We start from the raw sequence: 27916 nt of genomic DNA on the forward strand, positions 1-27916 counted from the left end.
AGAAGTACATATGGAGTAGTTGCAGGTGATGCTTGGGACAGTTCTGATTGTGTTAGTTCGGTTTTATGTGTTTTTTAATAGAAGGGTTTTTATTTCTTTTTTGAAGGTTTTGCAGTCTGTGGTTGATGTCAATAGGTTGTAGAGTTGGGGGTCGAGTGTTACAGCTCGAATGGCTAGGAGGTTGTCGAACAGTTTTTTTCTTTTGACGTTTTTGGTTGGAGGGTGTGTGAATGGTGCGTGAGTTCTCCTATGTCTGTTTGAAGTGGATTGAATTATTTAGCTGAAGAAATTAGTTACCCCCTCATCCCACACACATTAATTCTCTTCCATTTTTGTTCCCATTATAAAAAACACTGATAAGTTCCCAGAAAAAAAATACATTAAAATATGAAGTGAAAACAAAGGCCCCTACAGATGAGAACATAACATAAGAATAGCCTAACTGGGTCAGACCAAATGTCCATCATGCCCAGTAGCCCATTCTCATGGTAGCCAATCCAGGACACTAATACCTGGTCAAAACCCAAAGAGTAGCAACATTCCATGCTACCGATCCAGGGCAAGCAGACACTTCCCCCATGTCTTAATAACAGATTATGGACTTTTCCTCCAGGAATTTGTCCAAATCTTTCTTAAAACCAGCTACACTATCTGCTTTTACCATAACTTCTGGCCACTTCATTTTTAAGTTTAGATCTTTCCTTTCAAACAGAGACCTTGTTAGATGTCAAATACAGCACAAGGTAACTTCACATGGACTTAGCTGTGCAGGAAATGTGAATCTCCTCATACACCCACCATATAGTGCAAAAATGTGCAAAGGTCTGTTTTTTTTTCCCGATCACTACATAGCCTAATGCCACACAAGCAGCGCTGTTACAAACATATTCTGTAGGTCAATGCTAAGGATAACAAAGTTTCCTTCCTTGGACCAGAAGGAGATACTGATAAACCACTGGAAGAGATCCCAAAACAACACCCAAAAACCAACTCATTGTGTGAACCAGTTGAGTGGAGTGGACTAACTGGGGGGTGGAAATGGGCCCGGAGTTTGCTCAGCAGAATTTCCCAGACCACCTCTTCCTCTCAACACATTGACACGCTGCTACCATCACCACTAGGAACAGCTCACTGGGTAGGCCAGTTATGCTATAAACTTTATAAAACACATTATTATATTTTCTTATAAAGCACATATTTTAACTGAACTCTCTGACATCCTCAGCCTTTCCATTCACAAAAATAGAAGGAAGAAAAGTTCCCATTTCCTGCTGTCTCATGTCCCCGGCCCATACAATATTTTTTTTCTGCAGACCCTTCAAAAGTCTGACCAAATCCTCGTTTCACTTGCATTATAAAGTACTGAGGATGCCATCTCTCCCCAATCCCAGGTCCTAAAGTCTAAGACAGTAGCGCAAACTAATGCTGCCAGATTCTGGAAAAAAAATTTCGATTCGATTCAGCCTATTGAATTGGTTTTTCAATTCGATTTTCCTGCCCAGTTGGGTGATTTTTTTTCAAAACTCCTGGTGGGTTTTATAGCTTTTTCACCCACTTTGGCTTCTCCTAACCACATTGGCGCTGTGGTGTAAATAAAATAAAGAAACAAAAAGGACTTTTCCTCTCTCTGTTAAATCCTAGCTCACGTTTGCAGTCCAACACCAGCTTTGGCAGGATACACATTTCAAATCTGACATATTATAATCACAAAACAGAAAATAAAATTAATTTTTCTACCTTTTGTTGTCTGGTTATATTTCAAATCTTGTTGGTCCAAGGCTCTGGTTTTCTTCTGATAACTTGCTTGCCAGGGTCTCCTTCTTTCTGCATGCTAACCATCTATCTGCCAACTCTGTCCTCCCTTTCCATTTCCCTTCCCTTCCCAGGAAGTCTGGTATCTTTCCTTTTTTCATCTCCCTCCACAGATCCACCTTTTCTTAAATACCCTTTCATCCGGCATCTCTCCCTCCTTCCCCACCACCCCAGAGTCCACCATCTCTCCCTTTCTTTTCCTAATTACCCTCCTATCCAGTATCTCTATCCCTCCTCCACACCATTCCTTGTGTCCAATTTCTCTCCCTTTCTGTTCCTTCCCTCCCTAAATCCCATGTTCCATCATCTCTCTCCCTCTCCTCTATTTTCAGACCCATTATTTCTTCCCCCCCCAAATTTGGCATATGCACGTCTCTTTGAACACCCCCTTCCCTCCGTGTACTTCTAAACCAAGGTCCCTCCCAAAGGCCTGTCCCCCCTTAAAGGTCTGCCTGTCCCCCCTTGAAGGCCTGCACCCCTTCCCCAAAGGCCTGCACCCCCCCGAAGGCCTGCACCCCCCTTGAAGGCCTGCACCCCCTTGAAGGTCTGCACCCCCCCAAAGGCCTGCACCCCCCCACCGAAGGCCGGTCCCCCCCTTGAAGGCCTGTCCCACCCCCTTGTAGGCCTGTCCCCCCTTGAAGGCCTGCCTGCCTTCCCCCCCTTGAAGGCCTGTCCCCCCCCTTGAAGGCCTGCACCTCTTTGAAGGTCTGCACCCCCCAAAGGCCTACACCCCCCTGAAGGCCTGCACCCCCCTGAAGGCCTGTCCCAACCCCTTGTAAGCCTGTTCCCCCCTTGAAGGCCTGCCTGCCCCCCCTTGAAGGCCTGTCCCTCCCCCTTGAAGGCCTGCACCCCTTGAAGGTCTGCACACCCCCCGAAGGCCCGTCCCCCCCTTGAAGGCCTGCTTGCCTGCCTGTCACCCCCCTCCCCCTTGAAAGCCTGCCTGCCTGCCCGCCCGCCCCACCCTGAAGGCCTGATGCCCCGACCCACCCCGAAGGACCGCTCTCCCCCCCTGGCCTCCTCGCACCAACTACGAAGCAGCTGCAGCAGGATCGCGACATCAGCGAACCCTGCGCTGCTTAGGCGCTGCTTCCTGCGCCGCGGTCCCGCCCCTCCTCTGACATCAGAGGAGGGGCGGGACCGCGGCACAGAAAGCAGCGCCCAAGCAGCTCAGGGATCGCTGACGTCGCGATCCTGCTGCGGGCTGCTTCACAGGTGGTGCAGGAAGGTCAGTGGGGCGAGCGGTCCTTCGGGGGTGGGGGGGGACTGAACGGCAAGGCCGGGAGCACCCCCTCAGGGCTGGCACCCAGAGCGCACCGCCCCCCCCACCCCACCCTTGGTACGCCACTGCATGTCCATAAATGTAGCTAATTGCATTCCATATCAGTGGCTGTGCTGTAATCGCATGATAGGAACCATTGCCCCTCATTAAGTTTCATAGTTTATTTGAAATTTGATTACACGACTATGAAAGTTCTAGGCGAGAGTACAATATTAATTTAAAAAAAAAAAAGGGGGTACAATAATTTAATACTAAGACATGTACAGACTAAGGACGAACCATACTGATTATATGTGGGAAGGGGGAAGGAACTACAATAAAGTCAAGAAAAAATCATATAAGGAACAAACACAAGGAATGGGAAGACACATATTATGCTGCTGTATTTCTTTTTTTACAAAAGAGAAACTGTAAGGGGTGAGCAGCGCATTCGGAAAGGGTACCCGGCGCTCCTAGACATCTTTGAACAGAAAAGGGTATCTGGTGTTCATAGGCATCTTTGAACAAAAAACGTTTTAAAGCGCCTTTGAATTTCTCCAAGTTAGTTTCTGATCTTATGTGTAAAAGTAAAGAATTCCAAATTGTCGGAGCAGTAACAGAAAATACTGTTGTACGGCGAGTGCTGATTATTTTCAATGAGGGTACCAAATAAAGATGTTGGTTTGAGGCTCTTAGTGTTCTAGACCAGTGGTTCCCAACCCTGTCCTGGAGGACCACCAGGCCAATCGGGTTCTCAGGCTAGCCCTAATGAATATGCATAGAGCAGATTTGCATGCCTATCACTTCCATTATATGCAACTCAGTAATTGGAGTTAACTGGCAACAATTTGGATTTTTGTGCGCATTTACCTTAGTTGCAATTCTGTAACATCCGTACCTACATTGAGTGCACAATTGAGTTGCAATTCGATTTAAAGTGGTACCTTGGATTACGAGCATAATCCGTTCCATGAGCATGCTCGTAATCCAAAATGCTCGTTTATCAAAGCAAAGTTCCCCATAGAAAATAGTGGCAACACCGACGATTCATTCCAGAACCCGGGGTCTGTACCTGTTGGGTGCCGGGTGCTGCAGCGTCGTCTCTTCCGTCCACCTCCTCTGTCCGTCATCCAAAGAAGAACCCCACAGTGCCATTTCAGGGGGGGGGGTGCATTTAATGTCCGCCAGCCACCGGAGAATCCCATAGTGCCGCTTCAAAGGGATGCCTCCTCCATCCGCCAGCCAGCCCTCCACATCGGATGCCCCCCGCATGCTGGAGAGCCCCCACCCAAGCCCATGCAGCCGAGCGCCGCCCCACCCACATGCCGCGCATGACCGCACAATGCCGATGATTGACGCTGTGTGCGTCACACGCAACACGCAGGCGGGACGGCACCCAGCCGCTTAGGCCCAGACAGAGGCCCTCCAACCTGCGGAAGGCACCCGATGTGGAAGGCTGGCTGGAAGACGGAAGAGGAATCCCCTGAAGTGGCGCTTCCTGGGCTATAAGTGCTCGTTTATTGGGGCAGTGCTGGGTTTGCGAGTCAAAAGTTTGCTGAATGTTTTGCTCATCTTGCAAAACACTCGCAAACTGGGTTACTTGCAAACCGAGGTTCCACTGTATTTATTTTAGGTATTTATATACCGCCTATCAAAGTTATCTAAGCGGTTTACAATCAGGAACTCAAGCATTTTCCCTATTTGTCCCAGTGGGCTCACAATCTATCTAACGTACCTGGGGCAAGCATGTACCTGGGGCAGTGGAGGATAGAGTGACTTGCCCAGGGTCACAAGGAACAGCATGGGATTTGAACCCACAACCTCAGGGTGCTGAAGCTGTTGCTCTAACCACTACATCACTATAACATCCGTACCTAAATTGAGTACACAACTCAAAAGGGGTGTAGCTGTGGGAGGAGTATGGATGGATCGGGGTGTTCCCAGATGCTAGGCGCAATGTCACATCCACATCTAAGCTGGGCCTGGCAAGCATCTTTTTGAGCAAGGAGACACGCTTAGTTTGAGTTCCGTTCTGAAAGCTCTTGTTCGGATTGGTTACACCTTGAGGCAGCTTTATGTGAAACGCTGGCCGTCATTGGTGTTCCGATCAAGCTTTAAAGATGTTTTGAGTTTATCTTATTTAAACACTTTTTGTCCACAGTTTCGATACATGCTTGCATTTTACTGCACAAAACTTTGAGATGCCCGGCAGGAGGTTTTTTATGCCAGTGAGGTTCTCTGCCTGACCTCCTTATACCATTCACTGTGGTGGTAGGAATGCTCTGTGAGAGGCTTTTTCCTCCCATGTGCGGTTTATCTGGTTTGTGTAAATCTTTTTTGCACTATCCATGTGAATGTGTTATTGATATTATCATTGGATTGTTCACTATATCCGAGTTATTTTACCTAATTTAAGACTGACATGAGCTATGCACGGTGTTCTTCGGTGCCTATATTTTAGGCTCAATTTTAGAATCGGGGCCTAAGTGCTTCCACATGTTAATCTGAAAGTTAACAGTACAGAAAAAAGGCAAGGGAGATGTCCTTCCAACCAAAAACAAGCCTTTATTTGTTGAAAAACACGGTCCCAACAAGGATCTTAGTTTCGGCAAAACTAAACGACTTCCTCAGGGGACACTGGTTCAAGTAGCGGTAGCAACAAAAGCACTTGGCAACGAAGACAGGTAGCCAAGAAAAATGCGCTAAGAATCATCCCCTGAGGAAGCGGTTTGGATACAATGAAACTAGTATCCTTATTGGGACCGTGTTTTCGAAAAAATATAGGCTTGCTTTTGGTTAGAAGGACATCTCCCTTGCTTTTTTTCTGTACTGTGGATATTCTAAGGTGAGGCTTTCTCTCTACGCCTGTTCAATCTGAAAGTTAACACATGACCTGCAATTTAAAAATAGTGAGAATGCTCCATTCATGATGCAGCATTAGTTTGGGCTTGCAATGCCTTAAAAATCCTGTGTTATGGCACATCTGAAAACAGCACCAGTCACATGTCAATCACGCGATAGTGCTGATAAAAGAATCACGGCCAACATCAAAATAGGCACCGGAAATGTAGGTCAGGGTTTTACTGGCCTAAATATCTGGTGCCTACATGTCATGTAAATCACAGCTAAGGAGGCATGTTCCAATGCCTAGGGCCACTTCCATTATTAGCCATGCCTACTGTGGCCTTAGGCACTGGAAGGCACCTCTGTAGCCATGATTCCAATGCTGCTGCAGGCAGCAAAAGCAAGACGCCACATTTCCTGTCTTAATTTCCTTTTAAGTGGGCTTTTAGGGCCATGAGATTCTTAAGTTAGGTAGCGGTAGGATGCCTACCATCACCTAGAATATCTACCATCGCCTAATTTTTGGGCCCATTAAGCCCAAAACACTGAACTTTAATAAAAATTCCCCCTAGTTACTAATAACCTAAGTTAACAGTAAAATAACTTAACTGTAGCCCACTTTGATAAATTCCCCTCATAACTGAATGACCAGTTGCTATTGCTGTATTACAACTAATTTTTTCTCTCTTGTATGTTCTTTGATAGTACGAGCCAACTTGATCCCCAGCCCACCGACATACAACTCTGCATATGAATACCTCAGTTGGGAAGCCTATGCTAATGTCAGCTACTATACTCGAATTCTTCCTCCAGTGCCATTGGACTGTCCAACTCCTATGGGAGTCAAAGGTAATCTAATACCATTCAGCAACATCCTTTCAGTTCAGAGTAGGGTTTTATTCTTCATGGTAGTGAAATATCATAACGTAGAAGAGAAGAGGGATTCAGAGTACAAACCACAAAGGAACACAATACCGCCCCCCCCCCAAAAAAAAAGGGCCTTCAAATTCTACTTTAATAATGGGCCCGATACGGGCTGTATTTCGGCATCTCTGCCAGCATCAAGGGCCAGAAAGTCTTGTAGTTAGTATACAAGATCAAAACACTGAAGTCACAATGAAAAACCTGTGCCCAAACTGGTGGAAAAGAAATGCGCTCAGTCTAACAATAGATCTGACACAGCAAAAAGTTAAGCTACATGCATAAAATATTTTATTTATTTATATATTTATTTAAAAACTTGTATCCTGCTTACACCTAAGCAGTCCACATTAGTGCTGCCTGATTCATGATTCGAATCAATTCACCGATTCGAATCAGGTGAATCGATTCGATTCAATTTCCCCAAAAATTGGCCTCCCGATTCAATGATTGACCCTCCCCCTGTGCCTTCCAAAAGCAGTAGCTGCAGCACTGCCTCTTGCTGGCCATCCGCTGCAGCTCCTGATTGAGGGGGAAGAGTCAGAAAGGCCTCCCCCAGCTTCCCCGCTCTTACCTCCTTTAGGCAGCTCGCAGGTTCGTTGGTGTTATAGCGATCCCTGCAGCTGCCCATTGTCCTCAGCGGCACGTTCTCTCTGCTATGTCCTGCCCCTGCTCTGACGTCAGGGACAGGATCGTGGCAGAGAGAATGTGCTGCTGAGGACGACAGGCAGCTGCAGGGATCACTATAGCACTAGCGATCCTGCAGGCTTCCGTGTGAGCCTAAAAGTAAGAGTGGGGAAGCTAGGGGAGGATACAGGTTTGCGGGAGGAGCAGGCGTTCGCGGCAGGAAGCAGGCCGAAGAGTGCCTTCACTGCAGGAGGGTAGGTCATTGCTGGAGGAGCAGTCCAAAGAGTGCCTTCATGGTAGGAGGGCAGGCAATTGCGGGGGGAGGGAGGCAGGTCTTCGCGCGGGGAGCAGGAGAAAAGAGTGCCTTCACGGCAGGGGGCAAGCCTTTGCGGGGGGTGGGGGAGGCAGGTCTTCGCGGCGGGGAGCAGGCCAAAGAATGCCTTCACGGCAGGGGGGCAGGCTTGTGCAGAGGGAAGAGGAGGAAGAGTTCCTTCAAGGTGGGGAGGCAGGCCTGTGCAGAGGGAGGAGGAGGAAGGAGGAAGAGAAGGGAGGAGAGATGCCAGACCTGGGGTGAAGGGAAGAGAGAGACCAAACAAAAAAGAGGGGGAGGAGAGCAAAGGAGAGGTGCTGGACTAAAGGAGAGAGGGAGAAGAAATGCAAGTCCACAAGGGGAAGGGTACAAGAGGGACAGATACTGCTCCAAAGTAGGTGGGCAGGGTGCAGGATGGCAGGAGAGATAGTAGGAGAAAGCCTGTACCTGGGGAAGGGGATACATGAGGTAAGGAAGAGAGAAAAAACAAGCTGAATATGGGGAAAGATAAGATGCTGGACATGGAGGGAGCATAGGAATGGGGACACAAGGGGGACAGTACTGGAGAAGAGAATAGGGACAGGGACACAGAAGAGAGATGCCGGATGAAAGGGTAGTTGAGAAAAGGAAAGATGGTGGATCTGGGGATGGTGGGGTCCATCACTGCAGCTGCGGGGGGATGGAGATGAAAAAAAAGAAAGATGCCAGACCTCTTAGGGAGGAAAGGGAAACAGAAGGGGAGCACAGAGATGGAAGATGGATGGTTAGCATGGAGAAAGAAGGAGAGCCTGATCAGAAGACAACCAGACCAACATGGGTCCAACATGATTTGAAAAATAACCAGACAAGAAAAGGTAGGAAAAATAATTTTATTTTTTGTTTTGTGATTACAATATGTCAGATTTGAAATGTGTATTCTTCTAGAGCTGGTGTTGGACCGCGAACATGAGCTAGGATTTAACAGAGAGAGGAAAAGTATTTTTTGTTTGTTTATTTTGTTTATACCACAGGACCAATGTGGGTAGGAGAGGGAAAAGGGGGTGAAGAGGCTATAAAATAAACCCACTAGGATGTTTGGAAAAAAACACCCAATTGGGCAGGAAAATTGAATCGAATCGAAAAATCGATTCAATAGGCTGAATCGAATTGAAATTTTTTTCCCTGAATCGGGCAGCACTAGTCCACATAGTACATCCAGAATTTTTAGACATTAAAACAATAAATAGACCATACTTTAAAATGTACTCTAAGAAAGTAGCATAAACCATCTTTTATTTTATTTTATTTTTTAAAAAGCCTCTGCAAATAGGGTTGTTTTCAGCACCTTTTTAAATTTCTGAATATCAGAAATTACCCTGAGTGATCCTAGCAGGTTGTTCCACCAAGTCACCCCTGCCACCAAGATTACAGAAGATTGTAGTTTAGCATAATGCACTGTCATTAATTCCTCACTCTCCAGTTGCAGTGTTCCTTCTGATTGCAGATGACAATTTGGTTGATATATATTTACGGCTGACTCAAATACTAGGAAATACCAAGATGTAATGCTTTGAAAATCAGCATAAGACTTTTATAGATAATCCTATGTTATATAGACAATCCTATATGCATGCAGATTAGCTTTTTGTGGTGCCAGATCAACTGTTAGACTCTGCACATTTCTTTTCCACCAGTTTGAGTAAAGGTTTTTCACTTGACTTCAGTATTTTGATTTTTTTATATTGAACTACAAGGCTTTCTGACCCCTTGCGCAGGCAGATGCAGGAGACGCGTTTAGTGTCCCACTTTAAAGTCTGAGGCAGCAGATTTGTGAAACGCTGGCCACCGTCGGTGTACTGATCAGCTGAAGGATAAGTTGATTGATGTTCACCAATCTTTTTGAGTTTTTCTAGCACAGCACAGAGATTGATTATAAGTGCTTGGTTGGTTATCATTATTTGTATATAAATTGTATTGCACTTTTTGTTGGCATTAAAAACTAAATAAAGTAAAAAAAAAAAAGAAGAGCTTTTCAATTTAAAGGAAGGTTGTGGCTGATGAGGTGACCACTCAACCACCTTTATTAGCCACCTTTGTGGAGGTGGGAGGGCCCTTTTCTGAGGCTTTTCTTTCTCTTCAATTTGCTGTGGAGCCTGTGTTGTTCTTTTATTACACAAGTGAACATCTTGCATCACTTTATGGGCCTCTTCTATCAAACTCCACCAGCAGTTTTTAGCGCAGGAAGCTGCACTGAATGGCCCGCGCTGCTCCCAATGCTCATAGGAACTCTATGAGCATCGGGAGCAGTGCAGGCCATTCTGCACGGCTCACCAGGTTAAAAACTGCTAGTGCAGTTTGATAGAAGAGGCCCTGTGTGAAAGTGTCACAATTTATTATCATTGACTGTTCATTATATCTGAGTCATTTGGGCAGGCAGATGCTGAAACACGGCCCATGCAAGGACCATCTTTAGCATGAAATATCATAGCAATTTCTGCTATTATGTCAATATTACTACTACTATCATTTCTATAAAACTATACATGCAGCACTCTACATAAATATGTAAGAAAAAGTCCATGCTAAATAGAACTTACAATCTATTCAAGACAGACAAACAGGCTAAATAAGAGATTAGGGAGTTTTATTCATTATGGGTGTAATAATACCCCCCATGGGTATTATATCAATGATTAAGGGGTTAAGATTTTAAAGCAGCTTTCAAAAACATGGGCTTTTAGCCTGGATTTGAACAAGATCAGCAAGATGAAAGGAATGGAATCTAGGTTTGGCATGGAGGAAAAGAGCATAGATAAAAGTGACCTATGCATATCCAAAGAACAGAGTTCCCAAGGAGATGTGCTGGTAGTAATAAGAGGAGAGATAATAAGGAGCTGCAGAATGCTTGTACTTATAGAACAGTAAGAGAAGATTCAGTGCTATGTAGAAATGAATAGAAAGCCAATTAAATGGCTTGAGAAGATTAATATGTGAATGTAGCATCACCGGAGGAAGGTCAGTCATGCAGCAGAGTTTGAATAGATTGAAGAGGAGAAAGATGATTCAATGGGAGGCCTGTGAAGAGCAATTGCAGTAGTCTAGATGGGAGGAGATGAGAGTATGGATAAGGGCTTTGGCAGTGTATTCAGAAAGAAGGGATACATTTTGATGCTTTTAGAAAAAGAAAAGACAGGTGTTAGCAGTCTGTTAGGATATGTGCAGAGAGAGACTTTAGAGATTTTGTTCTAAATTTCAAAACCCAGAAACAATGTGTTAAGGAGCCATACAGTGTTTATAGTTACTGAGAGAGAAAATTTAAAATAACAAGTGTTCTGGATAATTATATATATGAAAAGTGAGCAGTAGGAATCTAGAATTTTTTTTTGTTTGGTTTTAAAAGCAGTGGTGCATCCTATCCAGGTCAAAATAATATTTTCCCATATGTAAGTGAAGGCACCCTTAATGGACCAGAGAAGTGATACTATTAATGAGCAGAAGTTCTGACTAAATGCTAAATGGTGGATTCAGCTAATTAATAAAACTTATAAAATACATCCACATTGCTGCTTTCTTTTTTGTTTAAATTATCATACATATTAAGCTTCTGTCCTTTTTACCTTTTTTGCCCCCCCGAAAAATAAAAAAGCACAAAAGCACACTGTACACGGAGAAAATGTTAATTATCATTTATATTCTTTTTTTTTTCCAAAGAGGTCAAGGCAAATGACTTTAAAATATGAAATGTCACCTCAGTAACAACTATAGAAAAATAGACAAATATAGCGCAAAATATAGACAGCAGATATAAATTCTCAAAACTGACACATTTCGATCACTAAAATGAAAATAAAATATTTTTTTCCTACCTTTATTGTCTGGTGATTTCATGAGTCTCTGGTTGCATTTCCTTCAACTGTGCATCCAATATGTTTTTTTCTTTCTGCCTTCTACATGCTTCCTCTCCACTGGACCTCATTCCCTTCCCCAACCAACATCTCTCTCTGTTCCTCCATGAGTCCAACTTTTCTTCCTCTCTCCTCCACCCTAATTGGCAACATGTCTCCCTCTCTTTCGAATTGTCCTTCTTTCATTCCCTTCCTTGCTGCAAAGGGAGTGGGAAGAGAGAGAGAGAGAGAGATCAAGGGTGCATCTCTCCCTCTACTGCCACATCCAACATTTCTCCCTCTCTAATCCCCCAGATCATGTGTATTTTTCACCACTGCCCACTAGCCCCATGCCCAATATTTCTCCTTCTATCACCCCTCTCCAGCAGCATGCCACATCTCTCTCTCCATCACTATGTCCAAAATTCCTCCTTCATGCATCCCTTCAATCTGTCTCTCTGTTCCCTCTCCTCCAGCATATCCAACATTTATCCATCTCCTCCTTCTCTTCCCCAAGCATCTCTACCTCACTCCTGTCTTTTTCTCTCTGCCCAATTTTCCTCTTTCTTCCTTTCCTCATTTGCACCATCTCTTTCCCTCTCACTCACACATCCATGCCCAACAATTCTCCCTTTCTGTTCTCTCCCTCTCCCTTCCTCCTATGTCCCAAGTTAGTGCCCCCTCCCTCCCTTGTGTCCCAAATTCATGCCCCCTCCCTTCTTTCTGTGTCCCGAGTTCATGCCTCCTCCCTGCCTTCCAGCCTTTGTCCAAAATTTGTGCCCCTCCCATGTCCATATGCACTCCTTCTCCCCCTCCATTCTCCCTTTGTCACACGTTGATATCCCCTCTCTCCCTTACTTGCTCACTCCTGGACCACACTCGCTCCCTTCAGAGGGTGATGTAAAGGCACATGTGTGGCAGGGGAGGAGTGGGATGGAGTGGAGGGAGGGTGGGGCAGACTGGAGGAGAGATGCCAGTGCCCCCACTAAGATGGCACCTGGGGTGGCCTGCCCCCCCACCCCCTTACTAAGCCACTCTCCAGGTTTCATCCACAGGGAGTGAAATACATTTCACAACATTACTGGGGGAAACAGAAATAATATTCTATCTCGGCAAACACCAGTTCACATAGCTGTTGCAATTCATAATATAACTTCTTTTTTCCATGTCTGAAAAGAACAAATGAAATTATAGGGCTATGTGACAGAGTCCAGTCCAGACTCACCTGGAGCCTTGCCCAAATGCACTCAAAACAGCATAACCAACTACTGTACAAAGGTACAACAGCCAGAAAGCTTTAATTTTTCTAGAGACCTGAGTCTGTTTCTTCAGACTTAGGAAAGGCACAAACAATTGCTTAGTTTTCATAGCCTTAAGTCACTTCCACAATTATTTTCCTGATGGGTGTGGCTTACCCTGTTTCAGTAACCTCTGGAGGTTCTTGCACACATCCCTAATCTTTCCAAGGCTACCTCAGCCTACTGCTAGGATAGGGGAATTTTCTCTCTCCTCAGGACTCCTTCCTTCCTTAGAGATTTTTCTCTCTCATAGAGACCTCTCTCCAATGATTCTCATTCGTGACAGATAAACACCTCCCTGTTGAATCCCGCCCCCTGTCTCAGCAGGGTTACCTTGTTAACATGGCTTAACACTGAGCTGTAAAGTCCAGTGCGGTCTGGGAGATGTAGTATGCTCAGTCTTGGGCTAGCAGCCCCTGCTGTATGGAGGTGGAATGGTAGCATTAGTGGAAGATAACCTGTGGAAGAGTAAGGGGTTCTAAAAAGGAAGATTTGTTTCAAGGGTCTTGGATCTTTGAATATTCCTTGGGGATCCTGAAGCAAAGGCACATACATTTCTTTAGGTGTTATTACAAAATTCATATATTTTACTGAAGGACTTTGTGATTTGCAAATGAAAAAAAGCAGGCATGTCTTTTGAGAAAACAAAAAAATAAAAAAATAAATTTGGGGGCTACCCAATCCTAATGTACATAACAAAAATCAAAACAGTTGTAAACATAGTTCATCAGCAAGACTTCAGAATTCCTATGAGGAATTTCCACTTGATTTCTTCTTCTCCTGCTCCTCCTCTTTAACCCTTACAGGATAGATTCTCTGTGTCAGAATGAGATCCTTTTTACTCCAGTGGGTTAAAAAAATTCTATGGAGGATTCACCTTAGTGGAAACCACCAGTACCACTCTTTTTGGTGAAGAACCTCTTCAGAACTAAACTCTCTGGATTCATTTCTCTCCTGTATATCTTCATGACTCTCAAATAAGCAAGAAACTGAAAGATTCCTAGTAAGAAGAAGCCAAAAATGTCATAGCTCCAGGAACTCCAATCTTGATTCCATTACTTGAGGACTGGTGTTGCCTTTCCATTACTTGAGGACTGGTGTTGCCTTTCCCAGTTCTAGATCCTCTTGCGCCCTCCGGTGACCACAGAAAATATTATAATTGCAGAAGTGTCATTTTGCTCAATTATTTTTCTTTATGATGGCAGATAATGACCAAATGGCCTGTCCATTCTGCAGCATCCACTATATCCTCCATTCCCTAAGAGATCCCACATGCCTATCCCATGCTTTCTTGAATTCAGACAAGTTTATTAGGATTTTATATACTGCCTATCAAGGGTTTCTAAGTGGTTTTTACAATCAGGTACTCAAGCATTTTCCCCATCTGTCCCTGTGGGCTCACAGTCTATCTAATATACCTGGAGCTATGGAGGACTAAGTGCCTTGCTCAGGGTCACAAGAAGCAGTGTGGGATTTGAACCCACAACCCCAGGGTGCTGAGGCTGTAGGTCCAACTACTGTGCCACACACTCCTCCCACCACCTCTACTAGGAGATTAGTCTACACATCTACTGTTTCTGTAAAAAGAGTATTTCATTAGGTTACTCCTGAGCCTTTCACTTCTTAACCTCATCCTATGCTCTCTCATTCCAGATCTTCCTTTTAAACGAAAGAGACTCACTTCACGCACTCTTATGCCACATAGGTATTTAAATGTCTCTATCATATCTTCCGCCTTTCCTCCAAAGTATAAATATTGAGATCGTTGTCTGTCCCTGTATGCCTAATGGCAAAGACCAGTGAACATTTTAGTAGCCTTCCTTTGAACTCACTCCATCCTGTTTATATCTTTTTGAAGGTGCGGTCTCCAGAATTGTACACAAAATTCTAAATGAGGTCTCACCAGAGTCTTACACAGGGGCATTAATAACTCCTTTTTCATACTGGCCATACCTCTCCTTATGCACCCTAGCATCCTTCTAGCTTTTGCTGTCACCATTTCAAGCTGTTTGGCCACCTTAAGATCATCACATTATTACACCCAAGAACCACACCTCTTTTGTACACAGACATTCTTCACCCCCTAAACTTATACCATTCCCTCAGGTTTTTGCAGCCCAAATGGATAACCTTGAAGTTTGGGAATAGATTCAGTCCTCCACTGATTATCTGCTCCCAGAGGTAGAGATTGAACAGTATAAACTTACCTCCCCTTTTACAAAACCGCACAAGAGGTTTTTAGCGTTGGCTGGTATGCTGAATTCTTTGCGCTGCCCCGATGCTCATAGGCAGCAGGCATTAAAGACTTCTTGTGCGGTTTTGTAAAAGAAGGGGTTAATGTTAGTAGGCTGATGATTCCATTAGGAAACTGGTAGGAGATACAATAAGAGATGGGATTGCTAGAATATATGGAGGAGAAAAACACATCAAGAATGGCCAGAACTGGCTTTTTATACCTAGAATAAATCATTTTCATATAGCCTATGTAACAGGATCACCCAAAAGGAATCACGTTGCCTGCAGCTTATTCAAAACACAGGAATCAAACTCGTATATAAGGCAGGAAAATATGACCATATCACTCCTCTTCTGCAAGAAGCAAACTGGTTACTCATATCACAATCGCACCACATATAACATCCTACTGCTGGCTTTTAAAATCAAACTTATGCGTTTACAAGCTTTTCTTGATAAACTTATCATCCCTTACTCTTCTCCACGGACCCTTGGATCAGCTGACCAGAACTTATTGACTGTCCCGCCAATCAAGGAATTTTATTACACTAGAAACACCTTAATCCAGTCATTAGATACTTTTTTCTTGTATAGAATTTATTAATTGATTTCCTTAAAGTTCACTCATAAATTCTTGGATCATTTCATTGAGGACTTGAGATTGTATGATTAGAGATTTTTAGTATCATGGAAATTATTTTTCTTCTTACTTTGTGTATGATCAGACAATCTTTCTGTACAAAATGTTTGATTTTTGTTAAAAATTTAAAATGATAAATAAAGAATTAAAAAAAAAATAATAATAATAAAAAAAAAAAGAAACACCAAATTTCTCTTACAGCTCCAACCCTATGGAATGCCATGCCCTCTCAACTTCGCCAAAAAAATTCGCTTGATAAATCCAAACCTAAACGAAAAACTTTCTTAATCCAAGATGCATGCCATAGCGTTTAACAATACCTCCTTTCAACAGCACAGCAGTATATAAAACGAACCGCTTTTAAGAAGCGACCCCCCCCCATCCCCTCATTTATTTTTAATGATGTAATTACAAACTTTCCTTCCCCCTCTTCCTCAAACTTGCTTACGTCATCGTATTCATCTATTCAATGTCCAACCTTTTCTTTTTACCCCCATTCTTAAATTTTTAATGTTTTTAGCTTTGTAAACCCGCCAGATACATGATGATGGTCGGTATATTATAATGTAAATAAACTTTCTTTAGTTGTCCCTTTAACATACACATCCAGGGTGGGAGGGGGGGGGGTACATTTTGGAATTGGTTTCAGGGGTATGTATTGATTGTTCTTGAAGGTATTTATTGATTGATTAATATGTGGAAGGATGGAGGGAATTAATTTTCCTTTTTATACATTTTTGTAAGTTAAGGTGCTTTAATTTTAATATTATACGTGAATGTATTAATTATTGTGCACTTCTGTAGTTTAAAAACTGAATAAAGAATTTAAAAAAAAAAAAGTAAATAAAGTTGGAGCCCATATAGCTGTAAAGTTCATGGGTACCTTTTATTCATTCATATTTTAAAGTGACAGCACATGAGTATTTTCACTTTGAAAATTACCAAAGGAAAAAAAAAAAACATCTGCAGATTTTGTCCATTGGCCTCTTTTTCTCACCAAACAATGTGCATACTTTTGAAAATATAAAAGCAGGTGCATTGTTTCAAGGCCCATCTTAACACCACCCCTGGTAACACTCTGCTAAATGTGGCTAAAAATATGGCATTGTATGAAGGGGGGCTGCTGAAAAGTTCTCAGCCCAAACAACAAAATTGGGCCAGTCTCCATCAAGGGCTATACTCGTACACTTAGGGCTCCTTTTATGAAGCTGCGTTAGCTAAGCCCCGTGCTAGTCAAAAAACTACCATCTGCTCAAGAGGAGGCGGTAGCGGCTAGAGCGGCCGTTGGTTTAGCGCGCTATTACAAGTGTTAAACCGCTAATGCGCCTTCGTAAAAGAAGCCCTTAGTCCAGTGATTCTCCACTTTTTTCGTTCCATCCGAAAGCCCATACACAGAGAGCCACTTTCAAATAACCCATTCCCACATGCAAAAGCACTGTTTTACACTTGGGATCATCTGTGAAAGTCCCTTTCCAATAAAGAGCTACTGTATGCATGGGGGAAAAAAAAAATAAAACAGAGAGATCACCAGAAACAAGATTGAGGAGGTCCATGGATAGAGAAGAAATTGGCCACAGTAGAATCAAACTGAACATGAATTCTGGAAGAGGAAAAAGGAAACCAGATGAAAATCAGATTTAAGAGGAGGCAAAATGTCCATAGATTTGATTGTACAATAAATGTTCAATATAGAGTTCATACTTGGCAAGCAGACAACTGGATCAGAAAGAACGCAGAACAACTATTAGCTAAGCAGAAAGTGCTGAGTAGCTGAATGTTGCTAGCTTTATAACTCAAAAACATATGCCAGATGTTTAATACATTGTTTAGAGATCTGCGCAAATATTTATATTTCTTTGATATATTGTTTATTAGCACATTCTGACTTGTATTCTTAAAAAACTACTCATGCTGCTATAGCCTTGTGCTTTTTATTCTCCATGAGAAAGTGGACAAACTCACAAACTTGTTTAATTGTGTAATTTCTTTTAGCTCTGTCTTCAAAGGAATGAAAGAAAATGTTTCAGAACAAAATGTACATTTCTCTTCCCTTTTTGGAGAACCGAAGAATGGGAATGATTTTCTCTAGGTGTCACAAGTCTGTCAACCCCAGGGCTATGGCATGCTGCCTTGTTCGAATATGCCCCCCTTTTACTAAGCCATGGTAGAGGTTTCTACCATGGCCCGGAGTGCTAAATGCTCTGACACTACTCCGACGCTCATAGAATTCTATGAGCATTGGAGCAGCATCGCTGCATTTATGCCCCAATTCAGCAAACTGCGCCTAACTTTAGGTGTGGTTTAGACGTCTGATTTAAGTGGTTAATGAGTGATGGAAGGGTCTTAACAAGCGTTAATTGGGACTTAGATGGAGTTAGGTGTCAGGTAGGCGTTCTCAGAATATAGACGCGTGGTAGACGTGAGTTTTGGGAAAAGTGGTGTCCAAGTATGTATACGTGGGTGTAACGTGGGCGTGGTTAAGGATAGGCATCAGATAGATGCTAGTTGGGCAGCAGAAATTGTAGACGAATGAAAAGCTGGTCTAAGTGTGGTTTCTGCTTGGGCTGAACTCAGGTTTCTATGGCCGGAGCATAGATGTGTTTTGGGCTTCCGAAATGATATATTCTACATCAGGGGTGCCCAAAAGGTCGATCGCGATCTACCAATAGATCACTAAGGCAACGTGAGTCGATCACGGAGCCCATCCCGGGCTCCGCGATAGACTCGCATTGCCTTGTTCTGTTTTCCCTGCTTCCTCGACTTGAGGCCAGGCGCGTGCAGCGATTGCACAAGCGCCGGGCCCACAAGCCTCCTCCCCCATTCCCATCGGCCCCGAGCTGCGGGTCTTTCAAACATGGAGGAAGAGGAGAGGCTGTGGTCGCCTACAGAGGGCGCTCAACCCAGCCCACGCTCGTTGACATCAGCTCAGAGCTCTTCGACCTCCTTCCTGGCCCTTTACTCCCCCCGAATATGAGTGCTTCACGCAGCGAGAGGAGCTCTGGTCCTGCGCAATTGAGGCCCTTCACCCCCTGGCACCGCCAGGATTGAGAGGTTGAAGCAGCTGGTGGTGCCCAGGGAAGGAGAGGAGCAGGAGGGGCCAGAAGAAGAGGAACCCCAAGAATGTGTTCACCCGGATTCCTGGTGAGTGGCTGCAGTTCAGGTTCAAATCCCACCCTGGCCCCAATTCCATGACGCTGCTTTGCCGCTCTTTTTCTCCTGCCATAGCAGAAGTTTACATTTACATCTAGAGGAGCCAAAATTAACCAGTTCCTTGATTATGTCCCATGACAAGCCATTTACATTGGGTTTAGCATCCCACATAAGTTGGAAAAGTTGGCTCCTTCCTGAGTTTCCTTTCTGCCTGAACTACTTCCTTGAAAAGTATATATCCCTTTCTCTGGATACAAGAAAAAAGCACCTTTCTTAAGTGTGACATTTTAAGGCAGTGGGTCCTGAGAGGCTTTCATGTATCCCAGTCTCATGAAGTTGACATTGGGCCAACTTAGTAGGTTTGTGACTAGCCTTTGCCAGCTGGTTCCTCCCTTTGGTAGGTAATACAGTATCTTATTCCAATATGACCCAGAATCTGCCTGCTGGTTACTAAACTGCGATAGCGTTTTTTAGTGCAGGGAGCCTATGAGCCTCAGGAGCAGCGCGGGGCATTCAGCACAGCTCCCTGTGCTAAAAACCACTATCACAGTTTATTAAAAGGGGAGGGGATATATTTGTCTATTTTGTATAGTTTCTTTCTTTCTTTCTCTCTCTCTCTCACTGCCCCTTCTTTCTTTCTTTCTCTCTCCCTGACCCCCTTCCCCCCAAGCAATGTGACATTGCATATTTTAAAGTCATCTGCCTTTACATCTTTGGAAAAAAAAACCCGAATATAAATGATAATTAACATTTTCTCTGCTTACAGTGTGCTTTGTGTTTTTAAAAATTTTATTGTTGGTAGATCATTTTGACCCAGTCATTTTAAAAGTAGCTCGCAAACCAAAAAGGTGTGGGCACCCCTGTTCTACATAGCCTTCAGAAATTGTTTTTTTCCTCTTTTCCCCCTCCTAATAGATTTAATAAGCCACCATATCAATATGGCACATCAATACAAATATTGCCTGCAAAACATAATACTTTTCTGCCCAAACAGCAAGATGATTTACTAATTACAGCACCTTTGGCTTTCCTGCTTAAAAAGAACCCCTTTTATTCTCACCAAACTGTGGTGCAATCAGCTCTTGTTTGAAAACAAAGAAAGAGCATGAAAAAGATATAAATATTGCACACATTACTTCATTTCTCAAAGCTTAAAAATAGAAAAAACAGATACAGACCTTAACATGCTTTTTTCCTCATTGCAAAATGGAGCTGTACAGCTGCACAAAGCTGACCTCATTGCGAGATCATCAAGGTCCACCTGCAAGGTAGAATGCCACAATTAAAAGATGCGCTGGGTGTTGAACTCACAACCTCAGCACAAGATTTTAACACATTGAGCTACACCACCTTCCACTCCAATTTCTCTGATTCCCCTGTCATATCATAGCTTACTGACCTGCCTATGTATCATCTGCTTAGGAATGATTTCACAGTCACCATAAAGAAAGCATCTGTGGCTCACCAAGTTAATGCACCTTGTCCATCGTCTCAAGCTCACCGGTTCAAATCCTACCTTCACTCATTTTTACAACTTCTTAACAGCTTCCTAAGCTCTCATAGGAGTGTATATATGGTGGACTTTGCTGTTTTTCAACAGAATTGTGCAATTTGCAGGCACATTTATTTAGATCTTGCCCTGGCTAGGACATCCTAAGCTCTCATGGTAAGAAACCTCTCCACTGACTGAAAGAAGCCATTTGTAGCTCACCAAGTTAAAGTGCCTTGTTGCATCTTGTCTATCATCTCCAGTTCACTGGTTCAAATCCCACCTTCACTCATTTTAACAGCATCCTAATAGCTCTCATAAGTGGTAGACTTTGCTGTTTTTCATCAGCATTCTGCAGTTTACAGGCACAGGTGCATCAGATACATTCATGTGCTCTCAACTACAAGCCATTGTAGTAGGAATGTATTTCTTTTTATGCAATAATCCACACAGGGCAGCAGGTATAAGAGTTTAATAAAACTTCAGAGGGCTTGGACAGGTGTTGAAGGAAGGTACATGTTTTGAGATGTATCCTAGAGACATTACTATTGGTAAATTCAGCTTGGCTTTAGAATTGCGGGTATGGATTCATGCCTGAGGAGTGTGTGTTGGGGTGGGGAAGGGGATTTAGGATGAGAGAACAGGCTGCTTTAGACATCTAAGAATTGCTGCAGATCATTTTAAAACTCAACCCAAATATGTTTAAGCAAAGGAATGGCCAAAGAGTTTGAAGGTTTTCTGGAAGTAAAATGAATATAAAATATTTGCTAATCACATTCAAGACTTGAACCCCTGACATATGGAAGATAAAAGCAGTGCCTTAAGGCATAGAGATATAGAGGGAACTTCAATTAGAATTTGGTAACAGAGCCTCTACAGACTAAGCAGATGAGAAATGGCTTCTTGTCAAAGCTTTGAGAAGTGAAGGAAATGATTAAAAGTCAGTACAGGTGTGTTAGCCTAAACCATACCTAAAGCACACCCAATCTGATTTGAAAGTTTTCTGGTGGGAAGTCCTAACAGTGCCTATGATGTCACACGCTACTTAGGTGTGCTTAGTATAAGAAGGTCCATCAGAGCAGCGTTTTCTCTTTTAGGACTCCTATTCTGTTATTGCTTATGCTGATTTCTGAGACCTTACCTTTCTTGATTATCTTTTAACCTGTTCTTTCCTATATCTGCCACAACTCTCTCCATTTCACAGGACCATTAGCAGTTATACTGTAGTAATTTGCAATTGATGTCTTTCTAACCCTTTGCATCTTTCCAGGTGAATATGCTGCACCTATGCAAGGAATTCCTTGCTAGCAGCTCAGACACCAAATCTAGGTGAGAATGATATATTGCTAGCTACTTAGGTGTCTTTATTAGAAAAAAGCTCAGGCAGAACTGATTTCTTCTTTTGGACTCCCATTCTGTGTTATTGCTTATGGTGATTCTCCATTAACTTTTTGTCCTCCTTATCTGCCACAACTCTCTCCATTCCACAGGGTCATTAGCAGGTCTGAGAATTAGTGATGATAAAAATTGGTTCTAGGTGTGTTGGCTGAAAAAACACCCATGCTGTTTGAAACTTTGGTGCCAGGAAAATGGATATGCAAGTTACATGAATATGTGAAACCTATAGCAGTGCTTTTCCTCACAGAACTAAAGGTAAATCTTTTTAGAGTCATAATTGTTAGGCATCCTTATTAAAAAAGGGAACAGTGTTTGTGCTTCTGTTCATTCTAGCTGTTATTTTGAGACTGTGCTGTGATATATTCTCCCACAACTTCTGCTTTTTAGTTTTGCCACAGATGTCTTTCTAACATTTTCCCCCTTTTCTCCTGATTTCAGGCTCCCAGAGTGGCTAATGACTCCCCTTGTGTTTCCCAGAGGCCAGAGCAGGTCTGTCAAACTGGGTTCAGCACCCCAGCTTGCACCTGGCCAAAAAGCCAGCAGCTCACATACCAAAACAGAAAGAATAGGTGAGAATGATGTACTGCAACCTTTGTTTTGTTTGCCCTTGTGATTAATTATATATATTTTCACAATACTAACATGTTTCACACTTTTTTCTTTCAGATGGGTGTAGTTATTGATGATTTTCTGAGAGAACAGTAAATTGGTGAGTTTTAGGCTCTCTTTTACAAAGGTGCGCTAAATCAACACATGCACTAACTGTTAACGCATCCATAGGATAACATGCACGTGTTAACATTTACCATGTGCTTAAAGCGGTGCCGTTTAGGGCACGCTAAATGTTAATGCATGCATGTTATCCTATGGACACGTTAACAGTTAGCGCATGCGTTGATTTAGCACATCTTTGTAAAAGAGAGCCTAAAACTCACCAATTTACTCTTAATTTGTCTCAATCCATCTTCCTTTTTCTACAGCCTGCCTTCTCCTACTAGGAGCAGATTATGGGACCTTAACAATTCTACCACAGTAAGAACTTGGACCTAGGAGTGGCTTACTCTGTATACCGGTCATCCATGTCATTGAACTGCAGTTGCCTGATATTACACTTCCATGCTGCTTTCCTAGACTGTGCAATAAAAAATCTTAAACCATTTTTCACCTTGTGCTTATTTATATTGAGTATATAGCAACTATTATAAAAGTCATTCTCTGTATCTTTACAGAAAAATTCCATCAAATGTTATTCAACTGTTATTGAAACTTATGCTCAGAGGCATGAAGGCGAATGTGCCGCCTTACCATCCAATCATCGCATTGTTCAATACAGTGTCAAAATGATAACAATAGTCACTATTGAATTTATAAGAGCCAAATGGGCTATAAGCTTAACATCTTATATTGATGACTGTAAGATGAAAAAAAACTTAGCTTTCTAAATTCATTGGTTCCTACGTGACACGTTTTGGATCTGCTTCAGGGAACCGACATTGCTCTGCTACACCACCTCAAACTTTGGGTGATGAAGTCTCGTGTTTCATCAAGACTATCACATTCTCGCCATAAAGTTTAACTTCTTCCTGGAAATCTAACGGCTATTACTCGTGTAACATCATCAGTACACAGAAGGCCCAAGCGAGAAGGCCGTGAAGCAGCCTATGAGTGCTGCTGGCCCGACGCTCCTCTGCAGCAAGGTATTTATGGTTGCGGTTGGCGGGGATCATTGGGAGGGAAGGATGGAGGGTCAGTGGGGGTTTGGCAGTTTGGCTGCGTGGCATGGGTAGGGTGGGGGGGGGGGGGGAGAGAAGCACGGCTGCCTACGACTAGGGCTTATTTTCAGGGGTAGGGCTTATATTAAGACCTACCCCGAAAATCATGCTAGGGCTTATTGTCGTGGTAGGTCTTATTTTCAGGGAAACACAGTATGCCATGCATTGTATTGCTATTTGACTATTTTTACTGCTTTAATTGTCTATTGCTTATGTTTGATTTATTCTTGCTCTACAACGCCTTGGGTGAATTCCTTTCAAAAAAAAAAAAGGCAGTAAATAAATTTAATAAATAAATAAATTTGCAATACTTTGACTGCATAGCCACAGTCAAGTTAGCAATGTCAGGACTTTGTCTACCAGGATCAGTGATGCCCTAATTAAACATGTAGTTCAAATATTGTGATTTACTTTCATAATCCTGAGGATACAGCTAAACTGCTAACTAGATTAACAAGCAAATTATACATGAAGGAGTTCATCAGGAAACAAACTGATTAACCCTCACTTTTATAATGCTCGCTAGCTGCCCCGAAGTCCATAGGGATTTAAAGGTTTTCAGGACTTTTGCCGAGCAACCTGGCTTTGTAAAAGTGGGGAGTAAGATTTGTAGCCAGAATTCAGCTTAAAATAATTACAATTGAGAAAAGGACCCTGAGATCTTTATTAATATCAACACCAGAAGAAGTGCCTCATTGAAGAAGAAGATGATGATGATGATGATGATTATGGCAGGATAAGGCCATTAGGTCATCCAGTATGCTCATTTGTGTGTGCTTCATGTGCCTTCCCAGTTTATATTTAATCTGTGATCTCTATCCCTGCCCATAGTGTCCCTTTATCTCTATCTCATATATGCTTGAATTCTGCCACTGATTTGGCTTCTATAAATCTGTTCCATCTCCCCCCTCCACTGATATTTAACAGTACTTAGCTGGCTGGGAATAGCTCCTGATGAATATCCAGTTTGCAAGATTAGCTGGTGACCGGCTATGTTGTACAACAAAGCCAGTCACCACCGCTAAGTCCAAGGCAGTGAACTTTGACCTGGATGTTCAATGCTGGTGGCCAGATACAGCCCCAACATTGATTATTTGGAATTGCCGTGGACCACGGGAGGTAGCCAGGTTGCCTTCTGCAGTCTAAATATTGGGCCCCAGGTATCTACCACCATCTCAATTTTAATCTTTCATCAAACAAATAATCAGTAAAAAAATAATACCCTCTAAAACTGCTTTGGAACATTGGTATACTACGCAATCAGGGAGAAGAGTACCATTATTTTGCAACTAACTGGACATGCTTCAGCACCCAATTATCCCTGGAGATCTTTTGACGCTGTTTTTCAGCTATTTCTGAGTAGTAAAATGAAATGTCCTCAACCACCTCTAAAACTTGCTTGATAAAGAGAAATAAATAAGGAATGCTCTGGAACTCCCAAATCTCCTGTTTGATCTTTCCCTGAGTACAGATGTAAAACCATCCCTTATACACTAGTGGCCAAAATTGTGGAAACACCTAGCATTTTAGGCACGAGGCTTTAAAAAAATCATGGCTATGACATCATAATTGTATTTAATGCATACATTTGACAAATAACAAGAACTCTTATCACTTAACAAGACCAGCATAATATTTGTGTCTTTCCTATTATCAATGGAGTTCCTTTTACATTATATTTGTATTGGAAACCGCTTGGATCTGTCGTATACTTAAGTGGTACAGCAAGTTTTAATAAAGCATAAACATTTCACAAAAATAATGCTTTTCGTAAGATACCCAAGCTAATAATGATAATTTGTCTAGTTGTCCAATGACTTCAGCAGTCTCACTAGTAGCATTTTTGATATCCCTTAGTCTTGATTACTGTCTCACATCTGCTTGCAAGAGTGTACTACCTTACAAGAGGGTGCCACCGTGAAGCATCCTCAGAATGTGATGGTGTGGGGCTGTAATGTCCAGAGATGTTGCGGGTCAATTGCAGGTGCTTGATGGCATGTTTAATGCTGATAAATACATAACGGAGGTCCTTCAGCCCAAGGTTCTGCCCTCAGCCAGAGACATCTTTGGTGCCAGTCGATCATTAATTTTTCAACAGGATGGCACCCCATGCCCTGCAGCCAAGAAATGCCTCACCTGGTTCAAGGAGAGCAAGGTTGCTGGATTAGCCAGGAAACAGCCCAGATCTCGACCCTATTGAGAACCTCTGAGCCTGATTAACAAGACTGCTTGGAAACAAACAGGAGAAACTGCCTTCACACCAGTGAACAGCAAACATAACAACAAAGGTCCATCATAATAAAAGTCCATCATAATAAAGTCCATCATATTATGAGTCCATCATAGTAACATAGTAATATAGTAGATGACAGCAGATAAAGACCCGAATGGTCCATCCAGTCTGCCCAACCTGATTCAATTTAAATTTTTAAATTTTTTAGCTATTTCTGGGCAAGAATCCAAAGCTCTACCTGTGCTTGGGTTCCAACTGCCGAAATCTCCGTTAAAACCTACTCTAGCCCATCTACACCCTCATAGAAACATAGAAATAGATGGCAGATAAGGGCCACGGCCCATCTAGTCTGCCCACCCCAATGACCCTTCCCTACCTTTCTCTGTGAATAGATCCCACGTGTCTATCCCATTTGGCCTTAAAATCAGGCACGCTGCTGGCCTCAATAACCTGAAGTGGAAGACTATTCCAGCGATCAACCACCCTTTCAGTGAAAAAGAATTTCCTGGTGTCCCCGTGCAGTTTCCCGCCCCTGATTTTCCACGGATGCCCCCTTGTTGCCGCGGGACCCTTGAAAAAGAAGATATCTTCTTCCACCTCGATGCAGCCCGTGAGATACTTGAATGTCTCGATCATGTCACCCCTCTCTCTGCGTTCCTCGAGTGAGTACAGCTGCAACTTATCCAGCCGTTCCTCATACGGGAGATCCTTGAGTCCCGAGACCATCCGGGTGGCCATTCTCTGGACCGACTCCAGTCTCATCACATCCTTACGGTAATGCGGCCTCCAGAATTGCACACAATATTCCAGGTGGGGCCTCACCATGGATCTATACAATGGCATAATGACTTCAGGCTTACGGCTGACGAAACTCCTGCGTATGCAACCTATGATTTGCCTTGCCTTGGATGAAGCTTGCTACACTTGATTGGCAGTCTTCATGTTCTCACTGACGATCACACCTAAGTCTCGTTCTGCTTCAGTTCTTGTTAGGATCTCGCCATTAAGGGTGTAAGTCTTGCATGGATTTTGGCTGCCCAGGTGCATGACTTTGCATTTTTTGGCATTGAAGCTGAGTTGCCAGGACCTAGACCAGCGCTCCAGTAGGAGTAGGTCGTGCATCATGTTGTCGGACATTGAATTTATGTCTGTTGTGCTTTTGCCCACTACATTGCTTAGTTTGGCGTCATCGGCGTAATAATGTTATTTTACCTTGCACCAGATTAAAGAGAGCAATAGCGGCAAAGCGACTGCCCAACAATCATGAGCTAATAGCAGCAATAATCAGCTCCTGGTTCCACATAACACCTACAGATCTCCATGGGAGGGGCATGATTGAGTTGATGATGTGCCTGGAGTGGTGGAGTGGTTAAGAGCTACAGGTTCAGCACCCTGAGGTGGTGGGTTCAAATCCCGCACTACTCCTTGTGACCCTGGGCAAGTCACTCAATCCTTCATTGCCCCAGGTACATTAGATAGATTATGAGCCCACTAGGACAGAGAGGGAAAATGCTTGAGTACCTGTTTGTAAACTGCTTAGATAACTTTGATGGGTGATATATAAATACCTAAAATAATAGTAACGTATGTTACAGAATATAGTTAGATATGAGCATTTATGCCAGTCATTAGGGTAATGTAAGTGCTCATGACTAAAGTTAGATGCATAAATGCAGACTTAACACTAGTATTCTATAATGGACCTTGTGTGTACAACTGCTACTATAGAATCTGCACTTAGGACCAGATTCTATAATTAACACCCAGATCATAGGAGCCTAGAAAAAATGGCATCTACTGCATATCATTCAAATATAGAATTCACTTATAGAATTGTGCTTAGTGGTGCTAAATTTGAGTTAGGTGCCATAAGTGCCTATAATGTACAAATCTGTAATTTGAGCCAGGGATTTTATAGCCTACAATACAGGGCCTCCCTCAAACCGTGCCTATGCTCTGCTCCTAATCACGCCTACTTTTCAGTTAGGCGTCACCAGATATGGCTAAGGTGCCTGGGTTTAGGGATCACCAAGCACCTAGCGACGCCTAACTGAAATTTGCGTGGA

General features: G+C 43.1%; 1 protein-coding gene across 5 annotated transcripts in view; it reads left to right on the forward strand.

The window, feature by feature from the left end:
* PTGS1 (prostaglandin-endoperoxide synthase 1) overlaps window positions 1–27916 on the forward strand; it is a 125987-nt gene that overhangs the window by 61837 nt on the left and 36234 nt on the right. For all 5 annotated transcript variants that reach the window (XM_033962228.1, XM_033962227.1, XM_033962226.1 and 2 more), the window contains one exon: window positions 6620–6763. In XM_033962228.1, the coding sequence (XP_033818119.1) occupies window positions 6620–6763 (144 nt within the window). The remainder of the gene's footprint in view (window positions 1–6619; window positions 6764–27916) is intronic.

The sequence above is a fragment of the Geotrypetes seraphini genome, chromosome 10 (assembly GCF_902459505.1).
Source record: "Geotrypetes seraphini chromosome 10, aGeoSer1.1, whole genome shotgun sequence".
Classification (NCBI taxonomy): domain Eukaryota; kingdom Metazoa; phylum Chordata; class Amphibia; order Gymnophiona; family Dermophiidae; genus Geotrypetes; species Geotrypetes seraphini.